Raw genomic sequence first — 27,439 nt, 5'->3', positions numbered from 1 at the left:
ACTCATGTTTATGTCCATGAGATTTTTGCCTATGTTTTTTTCTAAGAGTTTTATGGTTTCATGACTTACATTCAGGTCTTTGATCCATTTCAAATTTACTTTTGTGTATGGGGTTAGACAGTGATCCAGTTTCATTCTCTTACATGTAGCTGTCCAGTTTTGCCAGCACCATCTGTTGAAGCGACTGCCATTTCCCCATTGTATGTCCATGGCTCCTTTATCGTATATTAATTGGCCGTATGTTTGGGTTAATGTTTGGAGTCTCTATTCTGTTCCACTGGTCTGTGGCTCTGTTCTTGTGCCAGTACCAAATTGTCTTGATTACTGTGGCTTTGGAGTAGAGCTTGAAGTTGGGGAGCGAGATCCCTCCCACTTTATTCTTCCTTCTCAGGATGATGCATCTTTATTTTTCAAAGCACTTCCAGATATATATATATATATATATATATATAGCCCCATTTTACTTCAAAATTAAATTAGATAATTAAAAAGAAATTACTCCAATTTTACAGATAACGCAACAGCAGAGAGAAAGGTTTTCTACTATAAACCAAGCTTTCTAACTCCTTTTCACTACACTCTATTATGTTCTAAAGCAACATTACATGGCCACTCTCAGGAACTGATGGAAAACAATCTATTATTTCTACACAAAGCATTCACCCAATACAGCTAACTCTTGATCTTTAGCCAAAAAATCAGAAGGAAGACTACAGAGTTTAACACTGCTAGGCAAAATCACTACTCCCTTCCTTTACATGCACAACCTTTATTCACACCCTTCTATGGCACTGAGAACAGTCACGTCAATAACTACTGACACATTTTCTCCCAGCCTAAAGTACAAGTTCCTCAATATCAATCATCAAGTCATGTTTCATATTCCAAACTTCTGGTACAAATGTCTACTTTCTAATAATGTACTACAAAATATCACATGAATAAAATATGATAAATTGTTTAAAAATAAGATAAAAAAGAAAAGATAGGTGTATACATCTGTAAGATGGGGCAAGATTTTGACATACAACTTCCTGAGTCAAAAAAAAAAAAACTACAGATAAGAAGAGCAAAAAAATTGGACAAGATTAGAAAGATAAAAATTACTTCTCTACCAGAGTTACTACCTTTACCTTCCAAGTAAAAAACAAAAACAAAAAAAGATAGTTAGTAAACAAAAAACAAAGAATTATCTTATTATTTATTTAAATGACTTTCAAATTGACAAATCTATTGATCACAAATGTACAAACACACAATAGTCTTACCTCTTTAATTAGAAGCTTAAAAACAGAAGGCACTTTCACAGCAATTTCATTTATTCCATAAAGCAATTTTCTATAACAGGAAAATATAATAATAGTATATTATATTGTATAATAGTAGTATAATATAGGGAAGGCATTTCGTGAGAAAAGATTCAAATCCCAGACTGCCCTTAAATCTGGAACTTACACATTCACATCTCTAAATACTTGTCTTCTACAATGCAAATTCTCTACCAGATTTACATCAAAGTAGTCAATACTGGATAACTATATTGTTATAATTTCTTTCATAGTGTGTCATACCTTTTATATAAGTATCTTTTCCACTAGTCTATAATAACCACGTCAGCAAAAGCTTTCTTTTTCCATCCTTTAACATAACAGGTCTCAGCAATTTTGGACTGCAATTAATTTTTGCAAGACTAATTAAATAAATAAGTTTGAGGGGTCCTGTATTATTTTTCTAATAAGAATACTACACTAAGAATGTTTATTTCAAAACATTGTACATTTGACTTTCTTTAAAAATGCTTAAGTTGCTTAAATCCTTCCAGTTAAATTCCTTATAACAGCACTTTCTACATGCTAGAGTAATTCTTGCCTCCTATTATGTCTGAATGAATGAATTTTTTATATTCTAACCCTTTGAAAAAAACATGGGAGTAGAAGAAAATTTCTAATTTATTTTGAAAACGGCATTTATCTTTAAAATATAAAATACACTCATATAAGCAAATAACACGTTAAAAAAGATCATGTCTCCCAATTTACAAATTATCTTTGTGCTAAATTTGAGCTCATGCTTTTAATTCTCAATATATTTCAGAAAATCTAAGATGTGATCAATTATAAGACATACCCATTATTTTATGTATCATCAAGAAAGATAAAAATGCTGTCAAGTAAAGGATGACACTCCATCTACTGTATCATACATTTTCCTTTTAGAGATGTTTAGATGTGGAAAAATGGGCACCTTAGAATTGATGAAATACAGTATACTTTCAGGGACATCAACTTCAAAATACCAACTTCAACATTTTTATAATTCTTAAATTCAAGTAACACCAGGAAGTCTTACCCAAATAAAGTATCAGCAAGTTGTCTACGGTGTCTCTAATATTTAAATACCTGTTACTATGTACAACTCTATAGTAAGAGGGTAAACTGTATATACTACTTTATTTAGGAATTTTGTAACAGATCTAACTTTAGTTGGATTAAAAATTACCTGTAGGCATGCATCCCCTTTGTCAGTCCTGCACTATGCTTTTCATAAATTGACGTACAAGAAACACCTTCATCCAGTCCCCTAAATAAATCCAAAGTTTTTACTTTAAACAAAGTTTAAAATATCCAAATTTCTTAATGCCTCATTTTTCTATATTCCTAATTGTAAAGTGAGACTTCCTTACAAATAGAAACCCTTTAACAAAAATGGAGATAATGAATGAGTTTTTAAATCTCAAGTTCCTAGGATAAACAACAATGAAAGGTCTCAGTCTCAAACATGGCAACTTCAAAGTTATCCAATGTATCTATCACATGACAAGATGGCTCTATACTCGTTTATATATTATCCTTCAAGACTGTGCCAAAGTTGTAAGAGCTAAAAGTGAAACTAGTAAAATTAAAGGTAAAGTAAAACTAGCTTAAAATTCCAACTAAAAATGAAAAACTTTACTTTTCACGTATATAGTTTCCCCTCTAAACTTTTTTAAGCTTCACACTAAGAAATCTTATTCATTTATTTTCTTTCCACAAAATCACAATCCATATCCTTTCCTGATCTAATACATACCCAGGATTTACATGATACAACGTCTGAAATCTATAGCAATTCTAACTGGGTTTGACCAACATAGCTATTTTCCCCCCCAAATGTCTTAGTTATGCTTATTTCAACTAATACAGTAGTCACAAACCTCTAAAAGAATCTTACACATCAGTTAACTCCAATCCTTTTCCACTTTTCTTAGGAAAACTAAGCTCCATAATTAGCTGCTACCATTGGGATAAGTTTAAACTCTGTAAGTTTCCATGGTTGGCAAAAACCACATAGCAAATATGTCTCACATTTTTTTCCCACTGAAGCAGATGACTTCTCCAAAGGCAGCGGGGATCAGCTCCAAGTCATTTTTTAAAAACAAAATAGCAACTAAATGGCAGTATTCTATAAGGCAATGATTCTTAACTAGGAATGGTCTTCGAAAATAGCCATGTGGAAGTGCCCTGGTCCATTCCAGAATATTCCAACTGTTTAGTGTTTAAAATATTCATCTATGAATATTTTAAATGTTCATAAGGTGATTCTCTTTGTATTGCTAATATTTAGAATTCATTTGGCACTCTCAGGTAATGACACTTAATATTTATAATAATCACTTTAACAACAGCAATAAAAATAGAGTGCTAATTTAATACTTAAATAACTTAAGCATCCACAAAAGATAAATTTTAAGGGATTACTCCAGTTTGCCCCACCCAAAGCTTAACACATTTGACAATGTCTCATCTTTATAGACATAATTCAGATACTTGGGACAAGGATATTCAGATACTTTCTAAATCCTCAAAAAGAAAAGGACTCAGACTCAGAGTGGATTAGGGGATTCATATTGCTTACAACTTCAATGTAAAATTTTCTAAGGTATAAGTTGCAGGTGAGATTTATTCTAAAATGAGTAATGAGTATTCAAGTAACACCAGGAAATTGTTAATAAATGAAAAGTTATGCAGTAAGTACCTCTTCAATTTTACATAACACTAGAATAAAAACTAGAACATTTTCAAAACACTCATAATCCAAACAAAAAGAAAGCACTTACTTTAAGAAATCAAAATTGTGAAGGGTATCATTCCAGAAGTATTTTACACTATAGTGGGTGAAATAGCGAATCTGTAGAACACACATAAACGTTACATCAGAAACCATTTACCATGACTTGTTAACAATGAATTTTACTAACACAAATCAATCATAATGTAGCAACCTGCTAAAATAAGTGATCACATGTAATGTTTTTTCTAGCAATGCCTAAACTGCATTATACAGAGTAATAAACAGGTATTTTGTACACTTATAAATTTATCTCAACAAAAATAACTTCAAACACAAAATTATAGGCTCTCCTCCATGATAGCATAAAATTTTAACAACTCTGGTTTTTAAAAAAACTTTGAAACTAAATCCACAATACCTGCTGTGACTGAATCTGTGAATATTTATTCATCCCATGCCTGTTCTCCTCAGTCAGATTTTCAGTTAAGTGGACAGCATGGCCATTTGAAACCTTATTACCTGTAGATTTTGGACTCAAAAACAAGTGGCCTTCCAGAGAAAGAAAGCGAATTTTTGCACAAAACCACATTCTGAATTCATCCTTAGAAGAAAGGGATAAAGAGTCGATTATGTATACTATATAACTGCCTATATTTTATTTGATTCCCATTCTTTACATTATTTACTCAGCTTTAATTGAAAAAGTGTTACTTCCTACTCACTAAATATTAAACCATTTCATGAAGATGCATAAATTCAAACAAGAAGTGCCTTCCATTGCTTACCATTTTGTATGACATACTTCACTGATACAATATAAAAAATCATGGGTAATTTCTTAATTTGCCCACCAACATACCATGATTAGATATTAAAGCCTCTTATAAAATGCTTCCAACTATGATCTGGGATGCAGCAGTATCATACAGTAGAAAGACAGCTGCTCTAGTCAATGAGAGATCTGGGATATAGTCCTAACTGTCCAGTGACCTTGACAGACAAGCATTCAATGTCTCAGTGTCTCAAAAACTAAAAGGAAAAGGTAGATCTGATCATCTTTAAGGTTCTTTTATACTCTAACCACTGTGATAACATTCACTTTGAACACAGATGATTTAGAAGTACTAAAATTAGTATTCCTGATTATATCTTAGTGATGTTCTCATGACATATTATTTAGAACAATGTACACATAAAGACATTAGTTAACTCCTCAGATAATCAGCCACAAGTGAATACATGGACTTACTGTAGTCCTCAGCAGCACCACTTCACAGTCCTTAATTGCAGCTCTAATACAGGTTGCCTTCACCCGCCACTCAGGCAGCCAATAGAGGAGGAGGAGGAGAAAGCCACCAGTGCAAACTACTCCTAGAGAAACTATGGCAAGCTTCCAGCGACACAAATTATAGCCATAAATCTCCTGCATGGACACAGTGATCACATGATTAAATATCAAATGAAATGAGAAATTGCAAAGTTCTTTGTTTTCCAGATGGTTGTTAGATCTTGTCACATAAACTGCACATTTTTTCCCAACCCCAAATTAATCTTTAAATTTTGTTTCTAACAAACTCATTGTCAAATTTATACTATTAAGTAATTAAATCTATTGATATTTACATGTTATGGTCTACATTTGATATTATGTTTAGTAACATAACATTTGCCCACTGACACAATATATTCATATTTAGCATATTTTCCTGTAACTTTTATAATTTCATTTTTACTTTTACCTCTTTAATTCTTCCAGAACTTATCTTGCTATGAGGCAGGGGCTTTTATTTTTTTAAATAAATGTTTAATTTCAGGATAATTTTAGATTTGCTTAAGTTAAAAAATATCAGAGTTCCTGTATACCTTTCATCCAGCTCACCCTAATGTTAAAAAGTTGGTACATTTTTCAAAATCAAGAGATTAACACTGGTACATTATTATTAACGAAGCCTCATCCTAAGATTTCCCACTGTTTTACTTCTAAAGTAGGATATAACCCAGAATACCACACTGCATTTAAATAAGGTAGGTTTTAACTTCATTTTTTTCCCCCAAATGATTAATTGTCCCACTATCACTGCAACTGATCAACTTGATCTCCTGTCCCAAATGATTTCAACTGCTTCAGTTACTCCCAACCCTAACAAAGGTTGCCAAATAAAGCAAACGAAAATGCAGCAACCAGTTAAATTTAAATTTCAGACAAAAAATTAATATTTTTATTTGCCTCAGGCAATACTGGGACATGCTTATACAGAAAATTTATTCCCTGATTGTCTGAAATTCACATTTAACAGGGTGTCTTATATTTTACCTGACAATCCTATCTTCCCACAAACAAGAATTGAGAAGTCTTTTTTTTAATTAAGCTGATTTTAAACTTTTTTATTAAAGATCATAATTATAACTCATGTATTTGGGGTTATATTTAAACATTAGCTAACAGAACTACTTAAATTACCAAATGAAGAAAAATACTTCTTTCTCCTAAATTTTAACAATTCACAAGTGAGGCAGGAATCATACTAAAACTAACAAAGATGTTACATAATCCCAATTCAAAAACACAGAATTAGAAAACAATTGACTTAACTGTTTTTTAATGTACTTTTCTGCTTCCCCAGAATAAACTGCAGAGATTAATTCACACTTCACAAGTAAACTATAAAAACTGTTTACCATTTCATCTTCTTGACCCTGGTTGATAGTCTTCCTTTCTTCTCTGTCCATATCTACAGTGGTTTGAAAGGTCTTACACTTCCAGAACAGGTGAAGAATACTGAGGGAAGAAAAGAACAAATGTTAAGATATCATTTTGTATCTTAGTAGACTATGTAACTTCATTCGAACAGGTATCTTCTTGTGATACACATATCAAAGCTTAACTGATACCGAGAGTACTCACTATGGTGCTAGCTGGTTCTACTGACATTTTCAGTGGTGTTCCAGTTCTTGATCCCGCATTAACTGACTATCATAAAACTTGGTATATTTCATTAATTAGCTTATACTAGCAATAGCCTGGCTACAAAATTAAATTCTGAGAAAAACTACTATAGAATCTTTCTTTTTCATTCCCAAGACTTAGAGAACAGCTTTGTTTAACTGTCATGATCTAAAAGTGCTTTTTACACGACTCAATTTATTGCTTGAAGTATAGTGAAGAGGTAAAGCACCAGCAGTGAAACCAACCCAGAAACCTCTGGGGGGTTATTAATCACCCAATAAACATTCACTGAGCACCTATTACATGAATGGCAATCCCTGTTCAAGAGTAAATTCCTGTAGCAGATGTAACCTATAGGAGATCCCTCAACCAACTCCCCCATTCTGATTCCAAGACCACCAAGCAATCTTTCTGATTGTTTCTGACTATCCATGATGCTTCTGTAGTAGAAAATCCATGGAGCTCACTGTCAAATATTTTTCCTTGTATTAAAAAAAGAGATAAATTTCAAGTATAGGTTAGTCACACATTAAAGAGATTTGCAAAATGTAAAACAATGCCAATTTTGGGAGGGGTTGCAAAATAGGTATTTTTCAGAAAAATGTTACTTAGAATGTGAAAAGTTTATTACTATTATGCTTTATTAAATTATATTTTTAAAGATATTCCACTTTTAACTAATATGGTATCAATAGATACAACCCACATAAACAAAAGCTAATTAGAGTTCACAGTAATTTGATACTGTAAAGGGTCTGAGCCAAAGTTTGAAAGGCACTGCTTTAGACTAGACTGATCCATTGCAGAACTCAATGGTAATATTACCTCCCTCATTCTAGATACCACACCTCTACTCATCTATTCACTGTGTAGCACAGGCCTGATACATGGTAGGCACTCAAAAAATACTTGTTGAATGAATGATCCAATAAAGAATCTATGCTGAAATAGCAATAGCTATTTAATGTTCACATGGTATGAACTAATAGCCAAGTAAAACCAACTGCAGAATTTCAAACTAATCCTATATATAAGACTATAGATATCTTGATCCATATCATCAACAAAATAACCAATTAAAAATACTGATGCATACTGCATTAGCACTCAGAGCTTCTCTAACTTCCAGTAGCCCTGGAGATGGGGTCAGGGCTAACTAAGGAGTTTGATTACAATGTGTGTGTGTATACATATTTAGTGCCATCTTGGAAATGAAGCCTAAGAGGTATCTGGTCCAATTTCTCCAAAACAAGCCACATTATCATACAAAACCCTTTAGGCAATGCAGTAACAATTTCTCAGTCTAGGGTAGTGTTCATCCCTGAAGCATACTACAAGAGTTGTTCCACCATGATAAAACTGATCCATCAAATCAATACAACTTGAGGTGGCAGTTATTCTAAAGGATCTTAACCTACTGCTATAAACTATGGGAAGAATGAGCAGGCCCAACCTTTTTCCCTGTAGGAAAGATAAGCTGTTGTTGCCTAAATGTATAAGGTAGAGACCAATCTTGCAACGTTTAAATATGAGCATGCCTACCTCCAAAGATAAAACAAAGGTACTCTGCCTTGACACTGTCCCCACTGAAGTATACCATTCTGGTGTTCTTATTAGTCTGTGGATCTTCCTTAAATTCTGGACTGAATCTCAGAATCGTTAACTCAGGATTCATTAGAGTCACTTTCAATAACCAAATACATATAATTCTGATCCCACCACATAAAATATAAAATATGCTTCTTGAGGGAAGGAACTACTTCAAATTTTATATAGAGAAACTTCTGCTTCCAAGCAAGAAGGAAAAACTGGGACCAGACTTGGCCTCCTTCCTAGAACAACAGCAAAAAACAAAATGGACAGAACATACAAAACAAAAGTTTTCAGGAAATGGGACATTAAGCAATGTAGGAAACTGATATACAGAGATGGGAAACAAACTAGGTGAGCTCTACATCTCCCAGTTTACAAACTGAAGAGTTTGCACATCACGAAAAAGGAAGGAAAAGGGCTAGGGGTGCGGCATTTGGGGATAAGGGGGACATCAGTCTCCCTGAGTTGGGGAGATGAAGCAGGGAGTCTGAGGAGGTACCAAAATGTCCAGGTTTGCAGGGCAGATTACCACAGGAGAGATCTATACAGAGAACTAACACTGAAAATCTGCAAGACAGTTCCTCTAAAGTCTTAAATTGAGTATATTGATCAGTGCTTAATTGTGAGAAACTACTAGAAGCCAGGAAAAGAAGGCTTTAAAGGATTAAGGGGGAGGAACTCACACGGGGCTGGGAAGAGTGCCTTTTACCACCAACCACAGTAGAAAACCTCACTGGTCATAAGGAATAGGAGAGTATTCAGCAGTGAGACCAAATTAGCCCTAAACTAAAAGCTACTCTGGTCCTGACTAACAGAGCTTTTAAGCACTGAAAGAATAAACTGTTTCCAAGTAACTTAACTTCACAAAATAAAGTCCAAAGTGAATTAGAGGAATACAAAATATCTAGTACCAATAAGTCACAATGTCTGACATCCAATTAAAGCTTAGCAGTAAGCAAAGAAGCAGAAAATACTACCCACCATGAGAAAAATGAATCAGCAGAAAGGGACACAGAACTGACACAGATAGAACCGGTAGTAGACAAGGACATTAAAACAGCTGTTTTAACTATAGTCGATATGTTCAAAAAAAAAAGAGGAAAGATTGAACATGTTAAGCAGAGACATGAAAGACATAAAACAGAAGCAAGTTGAATGTAAGATAAAAAGTACAATGTCAAAGGTGGAAAATATACTAGATGGGATTAACAGCAGATTGAATATTGCATAAGAAAAATAAATTAATTTGAAGATACAGTAATAGAATATCCAAAATGAAAAAGGGGAGAAAAAAGACTAGGGAAAACAAACACATACATCAGTAAGCTGTGAGACAACTTCAGGCACCCTAATATACAGTAGGGTAAAAGGGATCAAAATATATAATGATATAGTAGCCAAAATTTTCCAAATTAGATGAAAAATCATAAGCCCACAGATTCACAAAGTCCAACTAATACTAAGCAAAGGAACATTAAGAAATGACACCAAGGCTTGTTATCATCATCTAACTGCTCAAATTCAGGGATTATTAAAGAGTCTTAAAAGGAGCCAGAGGGGAAAAAACATGTTATAAAGGTGAAAAGACAGCAGAGCAACATCTTTGAAATACAGTTGACCCTTGAACCGTGCAAGGGTTAGGGACTACAACCCTCCCTGTGTAGTCAAAAATTCACATATAACTTTTGACTCCCCCAAAACTTAACTACTAATACCCTACTGTTGACCAGAAACTTTACCAGTAACATAAACAGTTGATTAACACATATTTTGTACATTACATGTAACGTATTCTTATAATAAAATGGGCTATAAAAAAATGTTTTTGCAAATTGCTGCAAATCTCCAATAGTCTTCTAATATATTTACTGAAAAATCCATATATAACTGGACCCACAAGTTCAAATCTGTGTTATTCAAGAGTTAATTGTACTGAGAAAAAGAAACTACTCAAGAGAATTCTATAGCCAGCAAAAATGTCTTCCAAAAATCAAAAGTGAAAAAAGATATTTTTAGATACAAAAGTCTAAAAAAAATTCATCAGCAATAAACCTACACTATAAATAAACATTAAAGAACGTCTTCAGGCAAAGGAGAAAAATAAAAGATAACTGATGGAAATATGAATCTCCACAAAGGAACTAAGTACACCAGAAGTGGTAACTATGCAGGTAAATATACATAACAAGAGCACAAAATAAACAGGGAGAAACAGAAGTATGCTCTTATAAGGTTCTTTTTTTCAATAAGGTTCTTATACTATACAGAAAGTAGTTAAATTTCACTTGAAGGTAAACTGTAGTAAGTTAGAAACTATACTATAAACTCTAAGGAAACCATTAAAATAAAACTCGCAGCTAAAAAATAAACAAAGGTGATTAAATGGAACCATAAAAAATACTCAATTGATATAACTGACAAAAAAAGGAAGAAAGAGGAAAAGATGAGACAAATAGAAAACAAATAAAATGATGGTTGATTTAAGCCTAACAACATCAATCATCACATTAAATACAAATGACCTAAACAGCAACTAAAAGGCAGAGACTGTGGTTATGGTTTTAAAAAGCAAAACTATAGGCAAATATATGTTGCCTACATGAAATGAAACATATATAAAGGCACAAGTAGGTTAAAAGTAAAACAAAAGTATATCATGTAAACACTATTCAAAATAGAGCTGGAGTGATGTATTAATATCAGACAAAGCAGATGTCAAAGAAAAGACTATTAATAGGGATAAAGCCATTTGATAATGACAAAGGGCTCAATTCATCAAGATAAAAAAAATCTTAAATAGGTATACATTTAACAGACTAAAATACATGAAGCAGAAACTGAGAAAATGCAAAGACAGAGAAAGTCACAAAATTATTGTTGGAGATTTCATTTCAATATCACTCTCAATAAATGACAGAAGTAGATTTAAAAATACCAGTTAGGACACAGAAGATCTGAACATTACAAATTAAATGGCCCCAATTGTTATTTACAGAACACTATTCTCAACTACAGCAAAATACACATTTTTTAAACATGTACACAAAACATTTACAAAGAAAGCCCACTTTCTTGCACATACAAAAAGTCAAGTCATACTTGTTATATGTTATGACATACAATGTATGTTCAGAACAGACAAGTATGTTCTGAAAACAATGTAATTAAATTAGAAATCAGTAAAACAGAAAGGTAAGTAGAAAAGCCTTAACATGTGGCAACAAAATAAAACACTTCTTAAAAATCTGTAAGTCTAAGAATACAGGAAGAATATAAAAGTATTTTCAAATAAATAAAATGAAGATATCAAATTTTGTGGGATGCCACTAAAACAGTACTTAGAAAATTTATAACACTAAATTCTAGTATCTGAAGAAAAGTCTGAAATCATAGCCTCAGCTTCTTCCTTAAGAAAGTATAAAAAGAACAGCAAATTATATCTAGAGTAAGTACTAAAGGGAAATAATAAAATTCAGAAATCAATGAAATAAAAAACAGAAAAATAGAGAAAAACCAATGAAATCAAAAGCTGGTTCTTTGAGATCAATAAAATTGATCACTTCTAGTTAGACACAAACAGAAGGGGGCAGACACAAATTACCAGGATCAGGAGTAAAAGAGGAGACATCACTACAGATTCTACAGATTATCAGAAGGATAATCTGGAACTTAACAAATAATTCTATACCAACACAGCAACTTACCTGAAAGTCTGAACTTACTTTAAAATAAAATATTTTAAAATATTAAAACCTATCTTTATCAGTCAGGGAATGGCCATGAGTTAGTAATTGCTAAAGCTGAATTTTAAGCGGAATGACAGGTACATGAGAATTCATTATGCTAATCTATTTTTTAGCATGCAGAAATTGTACATAATAGTAAAATAAAAGCCACCCACCTGAAGCTTTTAGATAGAAGAAACTTTCAGAAGATAGTTCATTCCTGGCACCAAAACTCATAAATCATGAGAACTTTGCCTCTTTAAGTCCCAAATCCACTGATTCAACCTATTATGTACCCGGTATTATCCATAAACTCTTAAAACTGGATTTTGACTCTAACTCTTCTTCATTCTTGCCTTTCATCCATTGCCTAAAAATATAGATGTACTACCTTCCTCACTTTTGTAAATCCTAATTTTTCTGTGCAAAATGTATTAGATAAATAAGCATGCTTTTTATAGTTTTAGAACAAGAATTACCATTAAAATTCAATGTTTTCACTAAATCCATGTACTTATAACTATTTAAAACCTTTTCCCCAAACATCTCTTGACAGGTTCACCACAGTTTAACAAAACTAACTTTCTCATCTCATCTTCTGCTGTTAAAAACTGACCATTGCAAAACAAAATCACTCTGATTCATTTTTAAATGAGCTACCATACATGGTGCACTGCCTTTAGCAATCTATTTTCATACTTTTCTAAATATAATTCTTGACCATATTATCTCTTTTTGCAAGTGTTATTTCTCCAAAATTTCACTTATTTTTTAAGGCAAAATTCTTAAATCTTACAAAATTTTACGAAAGCTGAAATATTAATAATTTATATAAAAAGGTGCTCTAAGAAACACCAATTACTATTCTCTTTAAACATATTTTACCACACAGGAAATTACCAACAATTCATCTTTCACATAAACTTTTTAGTAAAACCCAATGAGACAATTGCAACAGCTTACACATTTAAAACATATACATATTATAAACGTGTATTTAATTTTTTTAAAGTACATAAATAGGAAGCCCTTAATAGTTCTATGACTCCATGAAGATTAAAAATCTAAACATATTTTTAAATGTTTATCAAGATGAAAATATATATTAAATATTATTCTGCCATATATCTAATTAGATATTTGAAGCATTAATATCAAATTTCTAAAATCTATTTAACCTACAGAAGTAAAACTTCTGTGATTTGCTGAAGTGCATGTTTTTTTATCAAGTCAATTTCTAGATCATAGAAAACAAATAAAAGTTTTTTTTCTTACCAAAAACACTATATCATCATTCCTCCCAATTGCTGATATATTAGCAGCGCTTTCAAAAGTTGTCTCTTAACAATAAAAACAAAATAAAACTAAGCATAAAAATCCATTCAAATGCGAACTATCTGCCAAATACTTGTTTTGGTTCTTTCTGAACTGCTTTAAAAATGATTAAGACATTAAAATTTAGGATTTTTTAATTCACTGATTTTAAATGTTTTCAGAAGATACACCCCCTCCCATCTGATTGCCACTAGTAGAGCTCTTCTTACTTGAACAAATCCTATCTAGTTAGCACACTGAAGTCCCATCCCACAGGGCACGCCTGAGCCTTTGTTATCTAAATAGCCAGGAGCTTATAGGCTATTGTGCTTAACCAAACCCTTCCTTTCATTTACAATGAACTTGGTATTTTGTAAAAAAAACAAAAAAAAAATGTAAAACAGCAGCACAAGACACAGTGGAGGTATCAGGAACAAATCTCACTAAACCTAATGCTAATATCTGAAATTTACTTTTTTCCCCCACATTATATAATTACAAAAACCATTTAAAGTATAGTCTTTAATCTAGGATGAGAGTCATATCTAATATCAAGATGAGTTGGCATTAACAGGCAAAGAAATCCCCAATCCTCCAAGCCATCTTTGCTTTACACCTTAATTTCTCATTAGCTGTAACAATAGTATTGTAACAGAATGTGTACGGAGGGTATTGTTTCAAGATATTCTATATGCATGTGCCTAGAATTTCAAAATAAGCAATTTCACAAGGTGATTTAAATAATGATCTGTAACTCAAATAGAACTTCAAGCCAAGCAATTTTGAATAATAAATTTACTTCAATTTTTCCTTCAGTCAGGCTTTGCCAACTTCAGAGTTCTGAAGTTAAAAACTAAAATTAAAAACACATTATTCAAAATTTATGAAACTAAGTTAATATAAAATAAATTCTCAATGACATTTTTTATGTTTGTCACATACACTTCTGGAGTTTTAAAAATCAAAATTGCACTGACTTCTGGGCCGCCTTGTATTGCTGAAAGGCTGAACGAATCATCCCATTTTGTTTTGCAGTTCTAGATTTTTTTTCTGAGAATTAAACATACTCATGTTAAATAAAGATCTGATGATACCCATCTTTAAGGACCACTCAGCAACAGGATTTTTAAGACTGAAATATAAACAGCACAGCCAGCATTCTAAATACTTCAGTGTCATATCTGTGGTACTTAAGAGCATCAAAAATGACCTTGTGCAATTCAAAAGCAGTTCTACCTTTACAACTGAAATAAAAAGTTCCCTAATACATGGAAAATCTTAACTCACCAAACAACCTCTACTTTATATACAAATGTTTATGTAAAAAGAATGAAAAAAATCCCTATCTCCCAAATAGAGTAACCAAATTGTGACAACTCTTTATGAGGGCAAAACTTAACACTTCAAGTCTGCTTCTAACAATAAGAATGACATAATATAATTTAATGAATACATGGAAATTTTACAAGGATACCAGTTAAATTTTAACAAAGCTCTACTCAATACCCATTTTATCACTTCCCATCTTGAACTTTCTCTTATAATACATGCTTTTGTTTCTGTGTTTAGGTTTAAGGAAGACCATTGTATCCAACATACACCAAACTAAAACTGTATTTACATTTGTAAAGTGCAGTTTTTGTACAATTATACTTTTTTGTATATTAGAAAACAATGTGGTGGCTGTAACAAAGTAAGTTATAATTAGTAAAGATGATGTAATTGTCTCAGGATTAATATTAAGAACATTAAAAGTTACAACTTAGGCTGTACTATAACACACTTGCATATATTTTTCATCACTTTTCTGACATACACTATTTAAATAAAGAAACTAACCCTTTTAACCTGAGAAAATCTCTGTGGTAAGTATCATTACGTAAAAAAGTAGCTTTGAGTATTATAGTCAATTGTATAGTACTTAATAGTAAAAAATGGGAAAAGGTACCTTTGGACTGACAAATGGTATCTGTTTTATTTCCTCTTGATAAATTGTAAGTATGTACAAAATCATTTATATAAAACATAACAGTTTGCATGTTTTCAATGTCTAATTTTGTGAATGATTTATTTAATTTATTCAAGCTACTTTGACCTTAAACTCTTATACTTCCCCTTAAATCTTCACATATATGACTTTGCAAAACTCCATGTTTAAGGACCAAGAACTATGAAAGTGTTGTAATTGCTACATTGACTTCAAAATCCTATAATCTATTATGAAAAATACAGCAGCAAGCAATAGGAAATAGTAGACAGAATCACTATGGTAAGAGCAGCCCTACAAACTGAATATTCAAAACTGGCAGAACCAAAACAGCCTAGAAAGAAACGTGGCACCCTACTCCTAAGATAATCAAAAGCCAAATATATCAGTAAATTGGAGACAGTGGCTACTAATGGTGACAGTATGTTTGGGTGGGAGTGAGGGAAAGACTTTAGTGCTTTCTGAATGCTTTTACCATCAAGTGCAAGAATATTTTTAAGTAGTTAAAGAAAAAAAGTTAAGAGCTGAATGGGTGTGGTACACTTCTAATTCTATAATGCACCTCCAACCTTGGGTAAGAACTTGCAGGAGGCTTCAAAGCACTTCATGGTGCTCTACTAGACCAATTCTCCAGATTCTCTGGATCTCAGTCTTACTTAAGTTATTTTTACCCCAGGCAAGATAAAATGGTCCTTTTGAGGGCTCCTTTAACAAGTACATTTCCAGTAAGCTACAGTTGACTATATTTATTTTTATATCCTTTCCTCATTTTATCTACACTGAGGAAAAGTACTAGCCAGAGACACAGCATAAGTAGCAACAAATTCTAAATTATCTTATCAAACTAATTCATCGATAAGCATTAAATGAACATATATGTCATGTCCATTATTGTATCAAGAATAGTAGGAAATAGGCATTTTTACCCCAAAATAGAAAAAGCAAATGAAAAGAGCAGAGAACTCAAGAGTCAGCTTTAACTTGTCCTTGTGTGACAATTAATTCAACATGAACTGTTTTGCAAGTCCATTCACCTGTCTTGGTTTCAACTTCACTAAACTGAGGCAGGTGTAGTCATTCATATGATACATTCCAACAGTGAAGGTTTCTGACCTACCCAAGGATGGCCTTTGTAAAAAGCCTGCTGTTGCACACTGTCACCACCAGGTGACGTTCCAACATTAGTAAGGAAAGGGGCTGAGTTTTCCACAGGCTTTGATACAGCAGCAGCTTATAGAGTGATGGATCACAGGATGAGAAATTATATAAGGTTGTTGTTGTTTTAGTTACGCTGGAGATACTAATACAGGAAAATAGGAATTGCCTATATAATAGCACTCTGTTTCATATGTCTCAATGGGTAAATTAAAGCATGCAATAAACACAAACAAATGATAATGATAATAATGGGGTGAGGGGAAAGGGAGGAATATTATTATCCTATTTATAATAAAGATTATTCTTAAATTCACAACTGTCTGAAACCAAAATTTAGGTATCTGTTGTGGAGCAGAAGGGAGAACAATAACAAAGAGCACAGGAACCTAACAAGATGATCAAGTAAAGTATAAAATCATGTCGTAAAACATTAAACTGGCGGGGGTGGAGGGGAGAAAAAAGACAAGGAGCATTAAAAAAAGGACAACAGCATGCATTGCTATTAAGAGTGAATCTGTATTACCTTTTTGGAAAACCAAGTCACAATATATTAAAATGTAAAATCCCTGTGTACTCTGACCCAAAAATCCTACTAGAAATCCATGTCATATGTACCTGCCTATACATATGTTACCATTAAGTTTCTTCAAGTTCCTCTACATTGTTAGACTTAGGAAATACAGTATAAAAGTTTTGTGCTTTTTTTCCTTTCGGGGTGGATACTTACAAACAAAACACCTAGTAGAAATAAGTATTTTTAAAACAAGTACCAAAAAAAATTGTGTGGCATGGGCATTTAATACATTAGGAATTAACAAATCAAGAGTTCTAATATAGTAACAGGTTGTATAAACAAACCAAATTGATAAATGAGCCTAATTCTCCAAATTAAAAGATACACATTTAAGTTCAGAGGTAAGGTTAAGGGTTTTCGTTAGTGTATGAATGAATGTTTCTTCCATTTTAATGCAAGTTAGTGACTATTTATTTCTTCTAACCCATAATGCTATTAATCCAAATCCCTAACAACTTGTTTGACATTTCAAACAATTTAAAATACAGTCTTTGAAATTTATACATTCATTAATTCTAAGACCATATCTTTCCACATTTTTTCATAGCTAAAATCAAGATGCAGTTTAGATAAAATCTTATTGTTGCTGCTGGCAGGTAACTGGCATGATGCAGTGGTTACTGGGAGTACATGCCCCAAGTTGGTCTGAACTGTTCCTGGCAGTTGACCTTTGATCAACATGAGGGTTGGGAGCTCTAAGCTCCTGCACATAAAAATCCACATAAAACTTTTGACTCCCCAAAAACTTTACTAATAGTCTGTTGACCAGCAGCTGTACTAGTAACACAAACAACACATACTTTATATGTTATATTACATACCGTAGTCAAAAAGAGAATGCTTTTTTGAACTGTGGCATATCTCCAAAAAATTTTCCAATATATTGAAAAAAATGCATATATGAGCAGACCCATGCAGTTTGAACCCATTTTGTTCAAGGGTCAACTGTACTGTTGCTTCACTCGAGTAAAGTGCACTGTTGATAGTAAGATGGTGAGTTTAACCTGTTTACATATTCAAAAAGATGACACTGCAGTTGCACACTGAGATGCAAAGTAACAATGTGCACAGACAGGCACCAAGACAGAGCAGCAGAGTGGGAAGGAAGGGCTAGGATGAGAAGGGAATAGGATAGAGAAGAAAAATAGAGGGAAGAACAAATGAAAATGTGCCACAGAATTTTACTTCTAAGTATTCAGTAGTGTGTTAAGAAGTTTTACATAGACCCCAGAGATGTTTGTTTTTCTTATTAACAGCAAACCCCAAAATAATTTTTCTTCATTGACTCACCATGATTCCCTTCAGGACTATTGTATTATGTTTGAAGAAAGCAAAATTAGTTTTACTCATCATCTATCTTACAGTATGGTTCACACTTCATTCTTCTAGACATTATGAAGACCCAACCACAAAGAAGCACAAGATCACTATATATTCCGTACAAAAAGTACAATCCTGCTAATTTACAACTATAACTGACAGGCATTTGGATCACCTTTTAAAATTACATGTGTCTTTTTCCACTTTACTCCTTTCTCCCAATTTGAAACTACCCATGTTGATTCAGGATAGAAAGTAAGTACAAAACCCTTTCAAAAAGTATTTTAAAAACACAGCTCTTTAAATGGCTGTTAGGGAGGATAATGGTCTTACTCCTGGTACAACCATCACAGAAATCTGAACTTTCTCCTTTCTTGTGGTCATGCTGTACCCACTATACAGGATTAAAAAAAAATTAACTTGTTTAAGTATTGTGCCAACCACAATTAATAGTAACTGACATTTGTACAGGGATTCTTAGTTTACAGAACACTTTTACAGGTATTATCTAATTTACTTACCTGTTCTCAATCAATATTGTCTTTTAAAAACAGGAAAAAATAATCATTTTCACTTAACCAAGATTAGCATTTTTCACTTTCTCTGGAAAGTCAAGCATGGGGAGACTTTATATCAAAACACCTTACCAACAAATTATGGAATGATATGCAGATGGCACCATCTTTCAAGGGTCCATTATCCAAAAAGTCATTTGAATGCCAAGTATACTGGAAACACATTCTTTCATAAGGAAAATAGTTACTGGGTTTCTAAGTGGCCCACAAATGACTTTTTTACCTTCCACAATTCTAAATTACATTTACTTCATATTATGCTAGACTGGGTTGTGGGGAAGGTAGCCAGGTAACCAAGCTTCTACTTCCTCTGCCCACTTCTGAATTATTAATACTCTCCAGGCTCCTAAGAAACAAACAAATCCTACCATTTGCAACAACATGGATGGAGCTAGAGGGTATTATGCTCCATGAAATAAGTCAGGAAGATAAAGACAAATACCAAATGATTCGCCTCATTTGTGGAGTATAACAACGAAGCAAAACTGAAGGAACAAAAACAGCAGCAGACTCACAGACTCCAAGAAGGGACTAGCAGTTACCAAAGGGGAGGATTGGGGAAGGAAGGGTGAGAAGGGAGAGAAAAGGCGATTGAGAGGCATTATGATTAGTACACACAGTGTAGGGGGGATTATGGGGAAGACAGTGTAGCACAGAAAAGACAAGTAGTGACTCTGTGGCATCTTACTACACTGATGGACACTGACTGCAATGGCATATGGGGGGGACATGATAACATGGGTGAATGCAGTAACCACATTGTTTTTCATGTGAAACCTTCATTAAGAGTGTATATCAATGATACCTTAATAAAAAAAAAGTCCCATCCTTGTTCTGAAACAAACAAAAAAAACCACATAACTAGCATTCTGGCTGAACCTACAGTACACTAACAGCTCCCACTGCAACATTCTTGGGTGCTGACTCTCCTTTATCCTTGTAGTGAATGAATAAAAGGCATGGCCCGGCTGCATTCAGGGCTCAGCCTTTGGCTATAAATCCCTGAGTCAGTGCTAGCACTAATAAACTGCTTCTCGCCAAAAAAAAAGAGTGGCATGACCCGCACATCTACAGTAACAACTACCAATTAGTATTTTGAGCACTCATCTCTTCACAAGCTCCAGACCCATATTCAAATATGTACTATATATGCACATATTATCTTTTTTTTTCAAAAAACCTGCCCCCTCAACCACTGCCAATTCCCTCTACTCCTTTAATGAATGTATCTGCCTTAAAACCCATGCCAGGAATTTGAAATTCACCCTAGATTCCTTGCAATCTCTTTTACATCCAACTGGATACTACGTATTACCATTTTTACCTCTCTCAAATCTACCTCACCATGCCTTATCTCCACTGGCACTGTGTCAACTCAGGTCCTGATCCCCTCTCTAGTTTCCCTCATTCAAATCATTAAACAAACTAGATATGATCATTTCTCTCTCTGCTTAAAATGTCAATAACTTGCCATTGTCTGCAGCAGCATTTCCCAAACTGATATAAAAATCCCTCCAAAATAAAATTTTTAAAAATTGAAGAAAATACAAGATTAAACAAAGTCAAGCAGTTCTAGTAACTAGCAAGACTCTCAAAAGTCTTACAGTGCATAGTACCATCTTTTTCCCTACTTGGGGAATTGGGGCAGAGAGGCCCAACTGAACTCCATTGACAAAGTTACAATGAACTGGAAGACAGTGTAAAATCCTGCAGAATCTGGCTACTTGTCAACAACATCTGTCATTCACCAATGGTTATCATTCACCTCTCACAAACCTTACATCCCATCTATTTACAACACAATCTGTAGTTGCTCAAAGAGTACTTTTCCTGATTCCATTCCATTATATATTGTTCTTTCCACCAAAAACACCCTTCCGTAACTCGGTCTCACTAAAGAAATCCTACTAATCCATCTAGACTCTGGCCAACTATCTTCTCTACTAAGCTTTGATTGCTCCTTCCACCTCTCAGCAGAGGACTTCTCCCACCTTTGTCCCTCTGCATGTGTCACAGCACTTATCCCACAATACTGAATGTCCAGACTGAAAATCTTAAAGGTTGGGAACCAGGCAAAGCTGAAAGAATGAGACAGGGCAAGCGTGGTGCAGGGTGGGAATGGGAGGGTGGGGGAGTGGGGAGGATGGAAGTGAAGAAGTAATAAAATCCTTTCTGTCTTTCTAGGCAAAATTTCACAACAAAGTCAATTTTAGCTTTGGTATGTTCACACATCTCACCCCTGTGCCCCCTTCCCGGCTCTCCCAACACCCTCTTTCCCAGGTCCCTTAGCGACTTCATTTAATCCTACAACTCCCACCACTGCAGTATGTTCTTCAGAATCTACTACTTCCTCTTCTCCTTAAGAGTTATTCTGCTCAGAAGTTAATACATAAATGAGTTATAGCTTCTCAAAGCTGACAAATCTAATATAAATCTCTAAGTAACAACACATAAGTAAGCATGGAGGAGATGTGGGGAGCAGCGCTACAATTCTGCCACTCAGAAGCTAGCCCTTGGAAGAGCCTGCGAGTCTTCCTGAGTGGGCTTCCCTGAAGTGTTCCCACTTCTTCACCTCATCTGCTCCTACGCAGCAGTGGGAACTCCTGGCAGAGACAGAGATTGAACTGGTACTACTGCAATTTATGAATCACCCATTCTTCCTGAATTGAAAAGCTTTGTTTTAGAGACCATTTTCATGATTACAGACAGAAAGTCTTACCAACACGTTCACCAGTGCATTTAAAGCAGTTCCTTCAATCTAGCCCTACAGTATCTTGAAATCTAACCCAAACCTTTGCTTAACTTAGGAGAAAAGCCAATTAATTGAGAAAACTGAAAGTTGCCAAAATATCCTATTTCTAAATAAATCTTTGGATATTAAATTAGCATTCTAGCCAGAATGATTATGACTCATCACCACTTCTGATTTCTCAAAAAGTCATTTGTCAGAATGTCATTGTCTGCATGTGCCAAATACTGTGCTAAATGCTGGAGATTACAAAGATCAAATTTCTAACCTCAAGGAGCCAATCTAGTGGTAAATACATATCAAACAAAATGGCTGAATGCTGCAATAAAGTAGGTATCATGGCAGCAGGGAGAGGAACAGGAAAAGAGGAGCATAAAGGACAGAAAAAATTTAAGAGAAACTATCATTTGATCTAAGTTCTGAAGGGTATGAAGTTCATCAAGCAAAGAGGCAGTAAGAAAAAGGGGAAAATAATAGATAGAATACAAGCAGAAAAATACCATAGGTAAAAGCACAAAGGTAAGAAATTCTAGAAAATGTCAGGAATACAAATTACTTAAACTGGATGGAGCACAGGGTAGCCTCTGGAGAATGGCTGAAAATGGGGCTAAAAAACACAGGATCAGATTATGACAAGAGCGTTGTTTGACATGATAAAGATGTGGGTTAACTTATCTTGATGGAAGTGCTGAATTTTTTTCAACTGAAAGAGGCCAAAGGGCCAGATTCCCAACAAATGCAACGTGAACGGTGTCCTCAGGATTTGTGCAGTCCAACAGCTCTGGGATCTAAGACAGCAGAATTTATCCATCAGTGCATACCCAGCCTCTAGCCCTGTGCTTGGCACATACAGAAACTAAAAAAGAACTGAGTATTTAGATGTGCCAACAGAATCCTAACAGAATAACCAAGAGGCAATAGCCAAGCCTCCTTTACTGCCTATAAATTCACAGTTCTAATGCACCACAATCATTCGTAATTGCTATAACTTTTAAGGGAATATGAGGGTCATTCACTATGGGCTGCACCAGAGATGAGAAAGGATTCAGGGAAAAACACATTAGGATGCTTCTGAACCTAACCAAATTAAGCAGTTTATACTAGTCTTCCCACCAAAACCTGAACAGAAAATAATTAAGGGTTAGCTCAAAATTTTTGTCAACTAACTCTGAGGCGGTGGTGATAACTATTAAAAGCATACTTTCATATCAAAAGAATCCATGAAATAAAAATCTATTGTAACTAAGAATTTGATAGTTTAGCCTAGTCTTTCAAATAATTAAGTGTTCCAGACAAAACGAGGTACTTGCCTATAGTACTTTACATTTTGCTTAGTAAACTAAATATTATTATTATAATTGGCATATAAATAAGGATTCCATTGTTTGTTTAGGAAAATAATAAGGAAAAAAATTTTAAGAGAAACTTCAGGAAATCATGGACAAAAATAAGTTATAAATGAGCTTAGAAAACTGATGACTTAAGCAGCTAAGGCATAATCTAGAAATGGATGAAAAACTTTGGTCTATAAAGAACCAATGACCCACATTTAAAGAAATCAATCCAAAGGCCACAGAAGTAAAATAAAATTTCAAGTGTTCTTTTTGAAGAAAAGACATAGACATATTCACTAATCAGTATTTCAAAATGAAACTAAGGCATAGAAAACACTATTTAAAAAACAAAATTAATAATGTGGCCAGGAAGGGACAATGGGGTAACAGTAACACATAACATGAGGGAAAAAGACTGCAAACACAACCAGAGACATAAAGAGAAAGACAAAAATACATGCAAAATGTATGTTAGAGATACATGAGTTTAACATCTTGAGCTTTTAAGGATATTGTCACCAAAGATGTAAAATCGTGGTCTTTTTCTATGCCAACTGTTCTAGTTAAAAAACAAAACAGCAGTCATCAATCACTGCCCCACCCCCCACCCCCCCACACCCCCCACCCCCCTGCACAACTTGTTTTGACTATCTTAAATGTAATTAAACTAACAAAAAGTTACCATTTACTGAGCCTCTTACCGTCACACTTCTTAAAGGTAGGTTTTATTAACTCCAATTGTCAAAATGAAGAAACTTTAAAAAAAAAGGTTAGGAGACCTGAAGAAGCAAACTAAGGAGCTAGTTAAGTGATGAGGCTGGAATTCAAAATCCTTTGTACATGGCTCTCAAGCCCACATTTTAACCAATACACCATGGTCTCTCCCAGGGCATCTTAAGCCATCATGACGTTTTTTAAAAGTCTGGTATTTTCATACTGTGCTATCCCAAGGTGATGTATAGGTTAAGATACTTTGAATTTCATGGAAAATATTAACAGCTTACATAGTTTCTTTAAAAATAATGCAGATTTTGCTAGCAGTAAGGAAGACGTTAAATCTTTTTTTTAAATTAAAGATCATTGATATACAATCTTGTGAGGGTTTCACATCAACAACAACAACATTGTGGTTTCAACATTCAACCGTGTTATCAAGTCTTCACCACCCCCATTGCAGTTACTATCAGCGGAGTAAGATGGTATAGTCATTACTTAGGAGGACATTAAATCTTAAATGCACTGAAAGTAGCTGAGTATCAACCCCAAATTATACAAAGTACTAACAGCCTAATATTACCAACTTTGTTACTAGACTTTTAACTAGGCTAGGTTCTTGGTGTGATATAAAACACTCAGTAAGACCCTAGGGAGACAGAAGATTTTCAAAATACCTAATTTCTTTCTCCATTATTCACAGTGTGCAGCTACATCATATATGCATTTAATTACACCCATTCAACTATCTGTCCTGCCAAAAAAAGAAAAACAAGAGAAAAAAATATTTAAAATAATGGTGTCAGGATTATATCCTTGTTCCAGAGTAAGCAAGCTATAGAACCTGAAAATCTCCTAATCCTCAGTTAATTTTAAAAGTCCCATTCTCCTGTCAAAAGGTATTTCACATAACCTATTACGATCCAGCTGACCAAAAAAGTAACCTTTTCGAAAAGCTGGAGGAAATCAACCAGCTGTTGGAGCTGAAAGAATAGGAGTTAACAACCAGTTCTCAAACTGGTGCCTTTCTAAAAAGACTTTTTCAAGGGTAACTTTGACTACATAGGACTTTTACCTTAAGTGAGAATTTAGGCCCAAAGCCCTCACATAAAAGGTGATTCACTTTACTCAATTTTGTAGATCATAATTAGGAACCAAAACATTTGTCTTTTATATCAAAGTTAACAACTTACATATTTTTCATCCTATTTCACAAGTGGAAAAAAACACTATTCCATGACTTATTTTAAAATTAACTAAAAATGTTAATAAAAGTCTGTCAAGTAATCAAAAGCAATCCTTGGATGCTGGTTTTCAGTACACACACACACACACACACACACACACACACACACTGGTTTTCAGTACGTACACACACACACACACACACACACACACACTGGTTTTCAGTACACACACACACACACACACACACACACACTGGTTTTCAGTACGTACACACACACACTGGTTTTCAGTACACACACACACACAGTTTTGAGATGTGCCGGTTACTATAAAATAATGTACCAGATACTATAAAATAATGGCAAGGGTGAAAAGAATACCCAATGATCCTTAGCATGCTATCACTTACTTTCCAAACACCAGTTTCCTTTTCTGTAAAAAGAGGGGACTGACTGGTCTAGACCTATCTATTACCATTCAGCATTATTATTTTCCAATCTCATACCTCAGTATTTCTATGTCCAACTCAAATTCCTCTGGAAGAAAATAAGAAAAACTAAGGAAAATAGGAATCAATTAATCCAGCTTGCTATCAGTGAGGTAAAATTGTCTCTCACATTACCACTCAACAATTAGAACTATTTTTATTTAAAACTGAGAAAGATTTTATAGACATCACCAAGTTCCATATCATGTTATCAAGAAATTCTACTTTACTCAGTTAATTCACTTTTCCTGGAAATTAAAATTTCTTAACTAGCTAGTATCTAAGTGTCGAGAGCTCATTTAAAAGTAAGACTCACAGGGAGCAAGCTAAGGAGTCAACAAAAGAGAGATTTTCATTAAGAGATTAACTAAACTAAATTTATCCCATCTAACATTTATCGACTTCAAACAAAGGTACTTCCTGCATTCTCAACTTACACTATTATCACTAGGCTTTGGTGATAGGAGGGTAAAAGATGCATTTTTAACTGTACCTTTAAAGGAACATGCCTGAGGAGCTCTGTTTTTATAGGTCTATACCGTCTTTCCTTGAGGAGCTCCCTTGTGGTACCTAAGATCTTTTTTAAATTTGGCAGTCTTAAAGTTTACTATTTGAGTTAATGTTTTACCATCTCAGACCTAACAAAGGCCCCATTATGAGCCTTTGGATCTAAGAAGTTACTAGAGTTAGTGTTGGGAGAGTTTTCGCTGGACAACTGTTCTATGGAAAGAAACTCTTCAGCAATCTCCATACTCAACTTTTCTCATTCCCAGACATTATTTGAACAGTTCTCCCTTTCCTTCATTCCATTTTTCTCCCTTCTTACTGATTACCATAAAAATCATTTTTAAGTCACTGTTATAGCAGTGATCATTTTTTCCAATTATCATTTATTCATGACATTTCACATTATCCCTATTTTTAATCTAACAAGGATGTTTTTAACTCAACTTTTACAATCACTAGTTACCATTAACTTCAAGAAGTTCTACCTTACAAATGCCACAAACTTTTCTCCAAATTAAATAAGCCCAGAACCCTTTCTCTTTTTTTTACCTAAATCTTAAAAGCTGGTTTTCCCTTATTTCTCTACTCTCAAAACATAAAGATCAACAAAAATTAGTAAGAGTTTAACAATTATTTCCTTGTCTCCTGCATGTTTCCTGGGCTAGTTAGGTGCATTAACTGCAACATGGTTTTGATAATTACAGATTTACTCTCTCCATAGGCCAGTTAACTTCATTTCACACAAACTATGCTCCAAAACCAAAGACTAAATCCTCTCAGCTATCTCTTGGATCCAGATTTAACTAGATGAGCTACAGGACACATTCAGAATACATTCCATCACTGGAACAAACCTTCTAATGTATCAGCCTGATGTCAGACACTAGATTATTTTTTTTTAGCATACTACTGTGAATTGTTTTAAGAGTGTTGTCTTTATAGTAAGTGATAAGCTGCTAACTATTTGATTTGTGGTCCACTCACAAGATCTCACACTTAGCACTTACATAGTTAGTTTAGGTTATCAAATAGACCAGTAAATAACCTAGCTTTAACTAAACCAAGCAATCAAGACCATTTTAAAATTCTATTTGTCTCCTAAGATTTTAGAAATTACAACCACTTTGTTGTCATTCACAAGTTTAAAGTTCTTATTTCACCCCCACCATTGGAGAAAAAATATAACTTAAGACAAACTTTTACAGGATGCCACCATA

General features: G+C 33.9%; 1 protein-coding gene across 7 annotated transcripts in view; it reads right to left on the bottom strand.

Annotated features, from left to right (window-relative positions):
* The window catches only part of ATP13A3 (ATPase 13A3), an 82,100-nt gene that overhangs the window by 51,587 nt on the left and 3,074 nt on the right, over window positions 1–27,439 (bottom strand). For 4 of the 7 annotated variants that reach the window (XR_005062880.2, XM_073231887.1, XM_073231892.1 and 1 more), the window contains 6 exons: window positions 6,730–6,829; window positions 5,300–5,473; window positions 4,469–4,651; window positions 4,097–4,167; window positions 2,500–2,580; window positions 1,269–1,338 (listed from right to left, as the gene is read on the bottom strand). Coding sequence is in view for 6 of the 7 variants with exons in the window: in XM_073231887.1 (XP_073087988.1) it covers window positions 1,269–1,338; window positions 2,500–2,580; window positions 4,097–4,167; window positions 4,469–4,651; window positions 5,300–5,473; window positions 6,730–6,780 (630 nt within the window). In the remaining variant the exon portion in view is untranslated. Of the gene's footprint in view, window positions 1–1,268; window positions 1,339–2,499; window positions 2,581–4,096; window positions 4,168–4,468; window positions 4,652–5,299; window positions 5,474–6,729; window positions 6,830–13,590; window positions 22,781–27,439 lie in introns of all 7 variants that reach the window. The other 3 variants (XM_073231888.1, XM_073231890.1, XM_073231891.1) reach the window with 2 other exon arrangements.

This window comes from Manis javanica, chromosome 3, assembly GCF_040802235.1.
Source record: "Manis javanica isolate MJ-LG chromosome 3, MJ_LKY, whole genome shotgun sequence".
Lineage (NCBI taxonomy): Eukaryota > Metazoa > Chordata > Mammalia > Pholidota > Manidae > Manis > Manis javanica.
This window is presented reverse-complemented; position numbering and strand designations above follow the sequence as displayed.